Source organism: Megalops cyprinoides, chromosome 7, assembly GCF_013368585.1.
Source record: "Megalops cyprinoides isolate fMegCyp1 chromosome 7, fMegCyp1.pri, whole genome shotgun sequence".
Lineage (NCBI taxonomy): Eukaryota > Metazoa > Chordata > Actinopteri > Elopiformes > Megalopidae > Megalops > Megalops cyprinoides.
The window spans coordinates 4435518-4448928 of NC_050589.1; the positions used below are offsets into that span (position 1 = coordinate 4435518).

The 13411-nt window shown below is 44.5% G+C and overlaps 1 protein-coding gene across 1 annotated transcript in view; it reads left to right on the plus strand.

Annotated features, from left to right (window-relative positions):
• The first annotated feature begins 307 nt into the window (after positions 1–307).
• plch2a (phospholipase C, eta 2a) overlaps positions 308–13411 on the plus strand; it is a 141457-nt gene continuing 128353 nt past the window's right edge. The window contains exon 1 of the mRNA XM_036532535.1: positions 308–628. Within this exon, the coding sequence (XP_036388428.1) occupies positions 505–628 (124 nt within the window). The 5' untranslated portion in view covers positions 308–504. The remainder of the gene's footprint in view (positions 629–13411) is intronic.

Sequence of the window (13411 nt, forward strand, 5' to 3'; positions counted from 1 at the left end):
CAGAAGCACTTTGCAGTGTATGTCTGTAAGGTCCTATTTATTGCGCTTTAAGACCAAACATGAAAGACGCTGCCGCTTAAGAGCTCCAGTGTCCTCCAATTTCCCCTGAACTGGAACCCATTCTTCTACCTGCTGACGTCTGTCTACAGGCCCGAGAATTTCCCAACACTCTCCAGCCTGTCCGCACCCTTTCGAGACTTGGATGGAGCAACACGGGGCTTGCCAAAGTAGATATCATGAAGAACTAACGGGCTGCGAGTGTTTTTCTGAGTGAACGCATGACCGAATGAACAGCGTTGCGGTTTGGGCTCCCGCTGCTGATTCCAGACAGTTGAAGTTGAAGGAGACCAACTGGTTCACCGTTTGAGGACTGTAATCTCCACCTGCCAGTTTGGTTGATGTTTGCGGTCACGCTTCTTCTGTGACCAAGACGCAGTTGGGTAGCAGTTTTTCACCCTTTTACTTGGATACTATCTTGAAGCCTGAAACTCAGGGGAACGCACCATGGCTGCAGACTCCCCAAACCCGTCTGTGGGCCCGGGGGACTCTACAATGAGCATGGACTCCTGCTCCATCACCACAAGCCTGCAGTGCAGCTCCTTCCTCTCTGCAAACTTCATCTGCGTGGGTGAGTGGCACACTCCCTGTGTAAAAACAGCACGTACCGCTTACAGTGGGACTTGAAAGAGATTCGTAACAAGGCTGATGTGATGTTTTGAAGGGTTAGGAACACTTTTGGCTGGTGGGGTAATGTAATGCTTAGAACTCAGAGTTATGGTTTTGAGGCTTGTTTTGAGGTTTCCAGACTGTTGTCTGTTGATCTCGCATAGGTGTGTATGCTGTGAGTGGTGCACAGAAATATGACTATATTTAAAATGTGCATGGAGCAGAAATGGAAATTAATAGTGGGTTGCAGTCAAGGCCCTTGAAAATCTGAGTACTGCAGCTAATTTGTGGAACACAGTGTATTCCAGTGATACTGTGCCAATCCTCAGACTTAGAGGCACATGTCAGGTCCACTGACAAAAAAAAACTCCAAGATGGCCTGGAGATTAGAGGTCCTGTTTGGCTACCTCTCATCCTTCATACTGCATGATTTTGCTAAATTATGTGTGTGTGTGTGTGTGTGTGTGTATGTGAAAGAGAAAGAGAGAGAGAGAGGGAGAGAGAGAGAGAGAGAGAGAGAGGGAGGGAGGGGGAGAGAGAGAGAGAGAGAGAGAGAGAGAGAGAGAGAGAGAGAATGGTGGGAGGAAGGGAGTGCTGCCATTTTGTGTTAAGTCTCATCTTGTCACTCACCACTGTAGATTTTACCGCTGTTTACCGCCGTTAAGCCCTTGCTGAAAGGAGTGGTTCAGACGTCAGGCGGCCAGCTGAGCTGGCATTGTATCTTTGGCTTGAGCCAACACATTTGCAGTTATTACTCAACCACCATGTGGGCAGCGTCTTCCTGCAGGACTGGCTGTGGGTGGGGCCCACCTGCAGGTGGGCGGGGCCTACTAGAAGACTGACCTACGGGAAAAGTAGGACTTAGAAATGCTTGGATTTGAAATCCTGACTTGTCTGCTTTACACATATGCAGACTGGGAGTACGTTATTACAACTAGTGAAGTAGTTTAGGAGGAAATTAATTGTTTACAGACATGTTTCTGTGTACTATTATAGATTGCATCTGGGGATTCTGATAAATCAGCATGCCTTTTTTCGAATGGCAATGCCTTTTTCAGTTAACAGCCAAAGAAAGGAGTCTTTTTTAGAATCTGGATAATTATCTTCTGTTATGTTCTGTACGGTAATTTGCTGTGAAAGGCTGAGACAACTCCAGAGGAGAGATAAGGAGATAAGCGTGCAGGCTAAACAGCACCCTGATGGATTACTGAAGCAGCCAAAAGAATGTGCATTTACTCTGAACTCTGCAGAACCCTTAATACCCACATAGCTAATATGATAGAAATGTTTCCTTAGGCCCAAATAAGGTGGAGTTAATGTTGCTGTTATGGATTGTTATTTGCGTGTGAACACAATGTGACATTGCTCACATATTATTATTTTATTGTCAGGTTGTCATTGTGAATTTAGAATGAGGTATTGTACGTATATTTTCTTAAGCATTACTGTCAGGAACTATACATGTATTAAAACAATTACTGTTATGTTTTCGCAGTTTTCAGCTTGATGCTCAATCTTGGTGTCACGGGCTGTTCTGTTTCTGTACCTGTCTCTCCTCCTGTTCCTGTGATGTGCATTTTGTGCGGCTTGTGACAATGGACTTCACTCTGTCACTCTGGGTAAAAGTGACTGCTAAATAAGTACATAGAGAGGGGGCCTCTGAGCTTATAGTACTATAATTATCAAGTTACCGCACTGCAAGGTGTCATGAATGATGATATGAGGGAATGAAGTGTGATGGAGTTTGCTTTTAAAGGAAGCTGTCCTTGCTTATAAATCCATGCGGCTTCAGTGCTTCAATCAGCACTATGCCGGTACCCCATTACTATGGGTCAGTGGAACAATTGATGTTAATTAAAATAAAGAGTTTTCTATGGCAAGGAACATAAATACCATCCTCCCCTCGCCTACGCCCACACAATCCAACCTTAAATGTCACTGATTTGAAGACAGTAATGAGGTTGTTCAAACTTTTCAGTGGATTTGCTTGAAGAATTTCCGCACATGTGGCCAATGTGGTTTTCCAGTATCTGTCCTCACGGAGTCACATGACAAGGTCACCGCCGCATTCCGGAAGGAAAATTAACATCACACCTATTGGTAATGGAGAGCTGTCGGGCGAGCTCAGGCCATGGGCGGTGGAGGAGAAGCACTGCGAATGAGCAGTTACAGATGTAGACACCCATGAGCGTGAGCTGTCTGAATGTGTCACAGTGCTGGCTGTGATATGTGAACTCGCAGGCACTGAACTGGCCACCTCAACACTGCTTTCCTTGTGATGCCGGGTGAGCGGTCAGAAAGCTGACGTCTGTCCACACATTCGCATGGCTCTACAACCTATTACTCACGTACAAGACCTGCCTAGTTGACATCCGATCCTTACGACTAAAAGAACGTAGCACCAGAAAAAAAATAATAAGTTACCTCCCGGCAAGCAGAGTCATCTCCCAGGTTGAGTTATAGTGGGATCTGTTCCAATGATGCAATGGTGATGCCGCAGGCCTGGACTGGAACGGGAAGCTTGGTGCCCAAATCTCACAGGCAAAAAGTCAGTTGCAGTCTGTGCTGGATATTTGTGGAGTGGAACTATGTTCTGCAGGGAAGGCTGAGATTCAATGATGCAATGATTACTGAGTTCAGGAGAACACCTGTTAGTACACTAAGAACCTGTGTGTGTGTTTGTGTGTACGTATGTGCGTATGTGTGTATGTGTGTGTGTGTGTGTGTGTGTGTGTGTGTGTGTGTGTGTGTGTGTGTGTGTGCATGTATGTGTGTGTGGGCAGTGGGTGGAGTCATGCCACCATGATCTGGGTGCTTAAAAAAGCTATAAATGCAATTTTGATTGATATTAGTGAAAAAAATGCCACAGGTGCAGTTATTAATGGGCTCAGTACAATGATAATAAGTGGACTGAAGAGCTTTGTTAAGAAAAGAGCAGCCTGGGGGGTCCAGAACAGGTCCTGGCAGCCCTCTATTGTAAAGCTAATTCCTCTGAGGTCAGTAAAGCATGCACTCTTTATTACCTGCATCTGGGTAGGGATCCTCTGTAAAGATTCTGTTTGATCTTGAAAAAAGGCTGGGATAAGTTCTGTGTACAGTCCTTTATGGTGATTTGTCCAAACTCAGGAAAAAAGTATGCAAGTCAGAGGATGTCAAAACAAGCATACTGACAATCCAAATCCCCGTCATTCACGCCTATTTCTGTAATACCTTCAATACGGAATGCATCACAACACATGCTAATTTAGTTTCTGGTCTGAACAACACCTGGAGGTAATCTAAGGTTTCATTAGGCAGACAAGTGCTTGCTGAAAATAGTGTCCTGTTGTTAAATAGACATACATGTATCTGAAAAGACTGTTCAGCTGCAGGAAGGCTGGGTTCTTTGAAAAGGTGTGACTGGAATCACTGCTGTGCAGTGAGAATATGAGAAGAAATTCATTAGGTGTGCAGCAGGACTTTGACATGGGGTGGCAAAAAAAAGAAAAAAAACAACCCGAGACAGCGCAAGGCTATTCAAATCACTTCACTCCTTTGGAAATGGATCACACAGGCATTTGGCCTGAGTCTTTCAAAACCTAACAGCCAGAATGTGGTTTTGAGTCATGCACACCCTGTGAAGTCAAACGGGGATGCTGCTGGGGACGACACAGGAAAGGAGGAGGGCGAGTCAGTGCGGGAGGAGCTGAGATGGAGGCCTCCCCCTTTGTAAAGTGTTTAACAGCCGCGCCGCCAAGCCTGGGAGACACAGTATAGATGAGAGGCTAATTACTGTCTCTGATTCTCATGCATTTATTAAACCAAACATCTGCTCTCGAGCCCGCAGGAGAATGCAGTTATTGGTAATTACTTGTCTGGGCAGAAAAGCAAATAGGAGTCCGGCTGGACAGAGTGTTCCGGTTCTCTCCTCAGCTGTCTCTGCCTCTTCTCTGGCCGTTCGACCGTTCTCCGAAAGCCTCCCTCCGTGAAGGCACATTTGCCTCTCACCCTGGGATGCACATTAGCCTTTTTAAAAAAACTGCCACTACTACAGAGACTGCCACTACTGCAGAGACTGCCATTACTACAGAGACTGCCTCTACTACAGAGACTGCCATTACTCCAGAGACTGCCATTACTCCAGAGAATGCCATTACTACAGACAATTCCACTAATACAGAGACTGCTATTACTACAGAGACTGCCACTACTATAGTGCACATGTATGCTGTAATGATGAGCCAGATGGAAATTCCCTGTTCTGCCAGCACCATGATGTGTCACTGTTGTTTGTACTGCCTGGCTATCTAACACTATCTAACCGCTACGTGTCAGATCTTACAAAAGCCACAACAGTCTCTATAGAGGAATTTTATTTGGAAAATCCAACATATTCCAGTAGTGATTCCACAGAACACGTTCCTTCACTGACATTTCTTCTGCGGAATTCTCCAGCATGCCCGGGCTTGGATGTGGGCGCATATTTGAACTGCATGGAAAAAACAAACATCTGATTCACAAAAGTGTTGCCCTCCAGTCTGCTTTTGAGCTCCTGGCCGCAGGCTGGGGAGACGGTTGTGATGCTGCTCTGGGCTACATGCCTCTGTGGACCCCATTATCTGTTTTCTACGGGAAGCTCATCATTTACATACGTTTCAAACGTTCATTCAGAGGATTTATGAAGGGGCAGGGTAATTGTCTCTTTATGAGATTCGGAACCCTGTTTCAGCTTTGTTATTGGAGACGTGGTGTTAGAAATCAGAAAGGAAGATTGCTTGGTGCTGTGTCTGTGTTTTTTTAATATCGCTGCTATGATCTAAGCAAGGCAGATGACATCTCATTTCCTTTGAGAATTACCCCGTTCGTATTGAAGGCATTTTGTCTAGGGAAGAGCAGTGCATTTGATTCTCATTTATTCTCATAAAGCATTCTGGGCCCCTTTTTTCCACACACCATTCTGGACTTTTTAACAAAAAAAAAAAAATATCCCTCATATGTTTTAGGTATTGGCTTGTTGATTTGTGTCTCTGCTTGTGAAGCAATACTGATCTTCACTTGTGAAGCTATGCAAATCTTAACTTGTGCCCTTTGTTCTAACGGCAAGTCTGGGCTCACTTTCAGAGTCTCAGACGCTCATCACATGCAGTTTACAGAAGACAGGATAAAGGTACGAAAGCGTGGGTGCTCACAAGCAATCTCATTGGACACTGGCAATGATTTAAATCTCAGGAGGCAGGGTCTAGTTTAAAACCTTTGTAGATTGCCTACATCACATGCCCAGTAGAGGGCAGAGTTGGCCTCTGTTTTCTCCTGGGAGATACATTCACAGTGCGGGTCAGGGGTAATGGCAATTTTTATGTATGTAAATTCATTCAGCATTCTGTAATTGTAGGGTTAATTGTTCTACACAGACAGAAATTTTATATGCATGTATGTTTATGTAATGAACGAGTCAATTACAGGGTGCCTCTCAGTGCTTGCCCTTCAAGATGATGATTAATCTTTGCTTTCAGCCAAGAGCGGTGCCCCTATGCTGAAAGCAGGCCCTAGGGTTAATCATTCCCTCTGCTGATATTAAAATGCAACATGTAAGGCATGTGTTAATATTATGGCTGGTGGTGCTCTGCAGTTAATTCCCGCCTCAGTCTCCACTCTGCTAAAAGTCAAGAGGTGGTCCTTGCTGTGTATCTGAAACAAAAAAGCAATAGGAGGCTAGGAGGCTCCCCTTCTTAGGACAGTCAGTGTTGTACACATGAGTCACACACGGAGGTTACCTACGGCTATGACAAGCATCCAAATATGCAGAGGAGATGAATGGCCACAGATCCCTGAGGAAAGACCGGTCGGAAACTACAGGAACAAACATCATCTTCAAGGGCAGAGAGCAGAAACCTGGAGATGCAAGGGAACATTCCAGGTTTGGGCCGGCGCACACCAGAGCTCTGTGGCCCCAAGGCAAAGGCCAGAGAGGGGATATAATGCATGCAGAAGGCGGCATTCGCATTTCAGCGGTGTGCTGTGGACAAGACGTGCCGTCTGGTGGCCCCTCTGTGAAAACCCGGGCCCGGGAGACTCAGAGCTTGCATGACATACATGAGCAGACATGGAGTTGGGGGGGGGTGGAATGAGAGAGGAAGAGAGCGAGAGAAGAAAGTGAGAGAAAGAGAGAGAAAGAGAGAGAGATAGAGAGAGAAGGACAAAGAGAGAGAGAGCCCATCTCAGAGGACAAACGCTGGATCGGCCCAGCTGAGCAGCCCCGCCTCACAATGACAGACCGGGAGTGAGAATCCTCAGGGAGAGACAGACACGGGGAGTCTGGGTCGTGTTCCGCGTATGTCCAAAGAGGCACTGCTCTGTACACCCATCGTAAAGACAGCCCACTGTCTGAAAAATCTGACGAGGCGATACAGATGTGCGCCGGTATGAGGTACTTTCGATAGCGTGGGATTGTGGGAATGCGTGGCGAGACACTGCAGTGCTGCCTCGTTCTTCACATCTCTATTCATGGTCTGAAATCCTTAATGCGGCGGAAGCATTACCTGTTTGCTTTGAACGCTGCGAAACAAGGCAGTCTGAGGGGAGAGAGAGACACCTACAAAGGGCCGGGGATTTTCTTTTGATAGCGAGGAAAAGCGCCGCCATCCTCTCCCCTTTCTTCTGCTTGTGGGGGCCGCGGCGGAGGTCTCACTTGAAATAGTTCTCTCCAAATGCTCTAGCGCCTGTGTGTTTCTTCCTGGATCGGCTTGATAAAAAAAGAAAAAAAAGAGAGAGGAGAAAAAAGAAAAAAAACTCGGTTTCTTCTCCTGTCTCATGGCTCTGGCTCATGCCTCCAAATCAGACAGGAGCAGTTGCTTCTGTGGAGCTGAGTGCAGCAGGCGCGGTAGTGTAATGGAATCTGCACTTTATTCCCTCCGTCTCTCCTTTCAGCGAGATATAAAGACTCGGTTTGGCTTGTTCTTTTGTGCGGCACTCTCCTTGAAACATTCATAAATCGGGCTTTTTTAACCCGACAGCAGCTGATTAGAGCCAGGTGACTGCTCTTGTTTGACACCCTGCCGGTCTCTGCCAGATGAAACGTCTGTGTGTGTGTGTGTGTGTGTGTGTGTGTGTGTATGTATGTGTTTGTGTTTCTATGCATGTTCGAGCGTGGGTGGGTGACTGTCTGTGCACATGCATAAAAGACGCTGATTATGTGTGTATTATAGAGGTGAGGCCAGTGTGCAGGCCCCACTGAGGCCGTTGCAGTGGGGATATTCATGTCTTTAATGATAAAGAGTAAACAGTGTGAGGGGGAGATATGCGCGTATAGCACTGGTCTCTGCACTGATTTGTTTGCTTTGTGAGAACACTAATACATTCTGATACCCTATTGCTGTAGTTGGACAGGAGCATCATTTGTTAAAAAGATGGTGACCGGGGAAGGGGGATTTTGGCCTGTAGAGGGCGCTATGCACAGGGGAAGGACAATGCTTCCTTTGTTCCACCTGCCACCGTATGCCCTGTTCAGTCTCTTATCATTACACCTCACTGTGAGAAGGCTGAAAATTATACCACTACACCTCACCCTCCCACGTCCCTCTCTCCATTCCTGAGGGATCGGGAATCAATGGATAAGGATCAATAAGCGTCCTTAGTATCTCCCGATTTCACTGAGTGACACACCTTTGTGTGGATGGGACAGATTTGGGTTGATGGATGGCCCAGCTGGGTAGATAGACAGATGTACAGTGATGTAGAGAAGTGGGGAAGATGGATGTTTAAGTGGTATGGGGGGACAGATGTATGGTCAAATGATAGATGGGTGGCAGACAGGAAGATGGGTTGATCAAATGGAGACAGCACAAACAGATGAAGGGATTGATTGAGCTGGTGCTGTTTGCAAGGGGAAGTTATGCTGTGAAAAATGGGGAAAAAAGTGGGGGAAAAATGCCATGGAGAGCATTGAGACGCAAGAGATAACAGCCATAACTCCAGACAGACAGCAAAGAAGCTACCTGCTTGCATTAAATGGGACCTAGGAGCAAAATTAATCTGCAATGAAAACACTACACGGGAGAAACACATTACTGCTGTGTCCATTAATAATGTATGAGAATGGTTTGGTGGTACACAGGGAGAGCGCGGTATGCCTCTGGGTGGGAGACACGCTTCCCCATGACTCCGTGCGTTGCACGAACACACCGTGGCACGGGTGTGCCGCGACCAAGCGAACGGCAGAAAGTTCATTCCGCCCTCAGCTCACGCTAATGAAACGTTGATTGAAACGCCTGATGAAAACCTGTTTGAACAAACGCGATTGTCCTGCTTGCCCTGCCGTAAGGTGCGAGGTGCCATTAATCGCTGCGTCTGGCCCTGTCCGTAAATTTCCCCCAAGCAATCCGCATCCATATTTCTCCGGACTGTCTAATCATGACGGGGCGAAAGGGAAGGTCGTCATTTCCCAATCCGGTAAAAAGTAATGATTCTGAACGCACGTGGGCTGCAACGTGTTTTAAGCGCTCTGCCGCTGATACGCAGTCAGGTTTTATCGCACGCACGATCCTCCACGGAACGCTTTTTTTCCAGTTGAAGTATTTTTAAAATGCAGGGCAGAAGGATCTCACGGGATCGTTTTGTCACTATGTGGGTTTTTCAGTTGTTATTTTTTGCCTTCCTCTCTAATTCCACTCTTTATTAGCAGAGAATGCTCTGCGTTTGATACAGTTCCTTTAAAATTCACCCTACCCTGTTCTTCATCTTTTTTTCATATATATATATATATATATAACTCCAGTATGTGTAAGTGAAAACAGAATATAGAACCTAGAATATAGAACTTTGACCTTATTCCATTTCATCCCTAATTCTTCGTGGCAACCTTTATTCCTCAAATGACTTGCAATGAGTTTCAGCACATGAACACAGGATTGACTGAAGCCTTGAGGCGTTTTGTATTGATTTATATATTTACACACTCTCCTCGCATGTAATTTCTGTCTCAGAAGAGGTCATAATTGTATCTTTGTGGTGCATTCCGCATCGAGTTATCAAAGTATGCAGAGGTGAGGGATGAAATGACTGAAGGAGTCACTGTTAACGGAGTGGTTATTTCTCCCAAATTCATCCCAGATGAGCATTGCAGGCGTGAAGATCCTTTTTTTCAGCGTCACTGAATGACATCTCCCCTCTTTGATGGTGCTGCTTATTTCTTGGGTTTCCAGGGTTTCCTGTTTTATACAAAGCTAAAAAAAATGCCTGCTGCAGACTCTACCGGCAAACATTATCCGGTACACAGAACCAGGGAGGGATTTAACTTAAGCTGAAACCAGCTTGGAATTGATTGAAATGAGCCGAGGCCGTAAAGCATTGTTAAGACTGCCCCGTCGGGCTGGAGGAACAAAAAAAAAAACCAAAACCTCTAAACCTTGAGGGGTGTTTCTGAGACCCTGATTAACTGTAATCCAGGATCAGATCAAACGTTTGGAGAAGGCGATTGTGCTCGAGCAGGTCGAGCTGCAGTCCCTCACATACTCCAGAACACTGGCATGTAGAGTGTGAGGATTTTCAGCGAATAAAAAAAGAAAAAATGCAAGCTTGCAAAAGAAAAAGGCCAGACAGCAAAAACCTCTGGTATTATGGAGAAAAAATAAACAAACAGTCGAACAGGGTCAGCAATATTTATTTCGTAGAATTTTTTGAATTTCTTTAAACTGTGAACTTATTTAATTGTGTATTCCAGTAGGTGAAGTATATCTGATGCTGAGGGCCCCGACTTCCCTGTTCCTTCATACAGTAGAATCTGTTGCCATCACTGAGGAACAGTTTTAAGGATTTCATTTAAGGATCGATTTTCAGATACATGAATCTCTCACAAGCAAAAATAAAAAAATAAATAAACACATTATACTCCAGGATTTGTGTGTGCCATTTTTGCTTAAATTACATTTTAGCTGCATATTCTTTTTCACCCATGCCTTCAGGCACATATGTAAGTTGAAGGAATGGGTGTGTAATGAAGTTCTGAATTTATTTCATTTCAGGTTAACTGTAATTGCTTGTAAGTGGCTATGCCTCTGACTTTTCCATGTTGTGGTTTCAAGGAAGATATTACTAGTCCTTCTGTATGGTTTATGATTACTGCACACTACTTGGTATTTTATCAATGAACCAATTCTTTTGTTCACACCCTGTAATAATGTGTAATCCTTATGTATTATAGTGGCATCTTAAAAATATATAAATGTCTCACGCTTCCCAAACTGCTTCAGATAAATGAACGAACTAACTACATAAGTAGGCAATTAAAAGAAAACTTCCAGATCAAATCTAAGTAATTGAGTTTTGCACAGTGTCAGGGCATTGCCTGTCTCCACGCTTATTCATACACTGCAGTACACCACTCTCTTTCAGCGAGACAGATGTGGTCAAGCGCAGATCCTTCGGTTTTCCTGGAAGGAGGCGTTTTTTTTTCCTCTCTTTTTCTCTCTCCATGCTGTTCTGTCTGTGTCCATGGGTTGGGTGCTTTGCTGGGCTAATGAGGATGACAAGCGGACCGACCCCAGTGTCCGTTTGAGCTCAGCGTGAGCTGCCCGCTGTCTCTGTCTCTCACTACACCCAAATTATTTTATTAAACCCGGAGAATGTGCTTGGTTGGGCACACAGAGAGTGCGCCAAGGGGGCACCTCTTACACGGCTGATTTGTGAACACTTGCTATGTCCCGTCAGATGCTTCCTCTTGGTTTATGGAATGGAATGGGATTTTCTAAATAGGTATAATCCCTTGCTTTGGTGTTCCTTTGCATGCCTGTCCATTATACTCTGAAATAAGAGTTGCAGTTATAATTGCCAGGGACAGGTCTACAGTAAGATGTAAAGGCTCAGGAACAAACGTTATTTAGACACAGGTGCCCTCTCTTGGATTTATGACTCATGATCTGTTGCTGAATCTACTCAGATTAGTGAACCGAGCTCCTGTTTGTTTTGTGTGCTAAAGCTTTAAATGCAATAACCCAGACATAGCAGGAGAGGGAAAAAATTATAATTACGCTTAATGGAAAATGACAAATTTGCAGACATATTGTTTTGCTAAGCCCCTGTGAAAAATAGCTCTGTTTCCTACATTTGTGTGCTTAGATCACAAATGGATATTTGATTCCCAGTTGTCATATGTACATTTCTGTCTATAGATTCCTTCTAGGAAGCTTCCTGTTGGTGCCACCCACTGTTCCATGTCTCCTTGTTTAATGATATTTTTGTGTTTTTGCTTTGTTAAGTCTCCGTTGAGTTTGCCGTTTCAAAGGAGTGGCACTGGAATATATAATTTAACATTCTGAATGCAGTAAGAGAGAATAAGATCAAGACAGTGAAACACAAAGTGTTCTTTCTCAGAGCTAACTCAGTAAACAGCCACACTGCTACACAAAAACAGTATAACTAAGTACGGTACATTTATTTTTTTTCCTCACGCAGAATGTGACCACAGCCTGCATGTGCTGTGCAGTCATCTATCTTGGTCGGCCTGTTGGCCCGTCCACCTGACTGGCTAGCTGTCTGTCTGTCTGTGTAACTTATTTGACAGATGTCCCTGTCAGAGGTGACCTAAACGTCATTAGAAGAGGACAGTGTAGGGGACATTTCAATGTACAATATGAAATCTAAGAATACATTGCAAAGCCCAGATTGATGAATAATTCGCAAGTGCTAGATCCATGTACTTCATAACTGTAATATCTTGTAGCCAATGATGCCATTCAAACCAATTACAAGTCAGCTTGCAGAAAAGTGCTGAACTGAGTCTTACAATCTCTTATCAAGCTCTTGTGTCTCCAGAGGATGGCGTCACTGTCTGAGGTGGACCCGCGCAAACAGCGATCTCTGCTTCACTGCTCAGTGATTGAGCGGAGGGAGATAAAGGTTATCAGACTGTTGTTCTGAACAGAGAAAAGATAGCATGCTATTTAGGAGAGGATTGATAGGGGCCAGGTTATGAGGAGAACAGACAGAGGAAAAGGCAGGGGGAGGCTGTTGCCATGTGGTGAGGTCGCATGTATAGAGGAGACTACAGATGCCAGTGTATTTCTGGAGGTAAACACTCTGAAATGTCATCTCTGCAAATGAGATTCAGTGGCCAGAATCTGTCACTATTTAGTGCCAACCGATAAATGTACCTGTTCAAACTTCACATTGCTTTCCTAAACTCGCCCTATGCGTAGCCCCTAGTATCTGACCACTGCAGCCTCTTAGTGCAATGCAGTGTAGTGAATTATGGCATTGTTAGTGAACACTGACTAGAGGGGTAGACATTATGAATATGGTGTTGTGATTCAAGGTAGCATTGGGCTTGTGGGTCATGGTTTGATGCCGTTTGCCGATAATGAAGGTTGCTCTCATGCTCTGGGCTCTGTGTGCATGTTAGTATGCTGTATGCATGTTTCTCTGATGAATGCTAATGCTCTTACAGTTGTGTGTATTTTTCAACAGCACGTTTTTTCAGCTTGACGCTCTTTCACTGTGTTATTGGCTGTTCTGTAGCTGTGCTTCTGTCGGTTTGGCAGCTCCTGTGATAAGCATTTTAATGCATTTTTTTCATGATGACCTTGTAAGATGGTCTGGAAAAGAGTGTCTCTGAAATGGCTGAGAAGAATAATAATTCATATGTACACATGGATAATAACAGCAGCAGCAACAATAATGTAATATTAATAATAATAATAATAATAATAATAATAATAATAATATATTTATTTATTTATTTATTTATTTATTTAATATGTATATAATAATGATA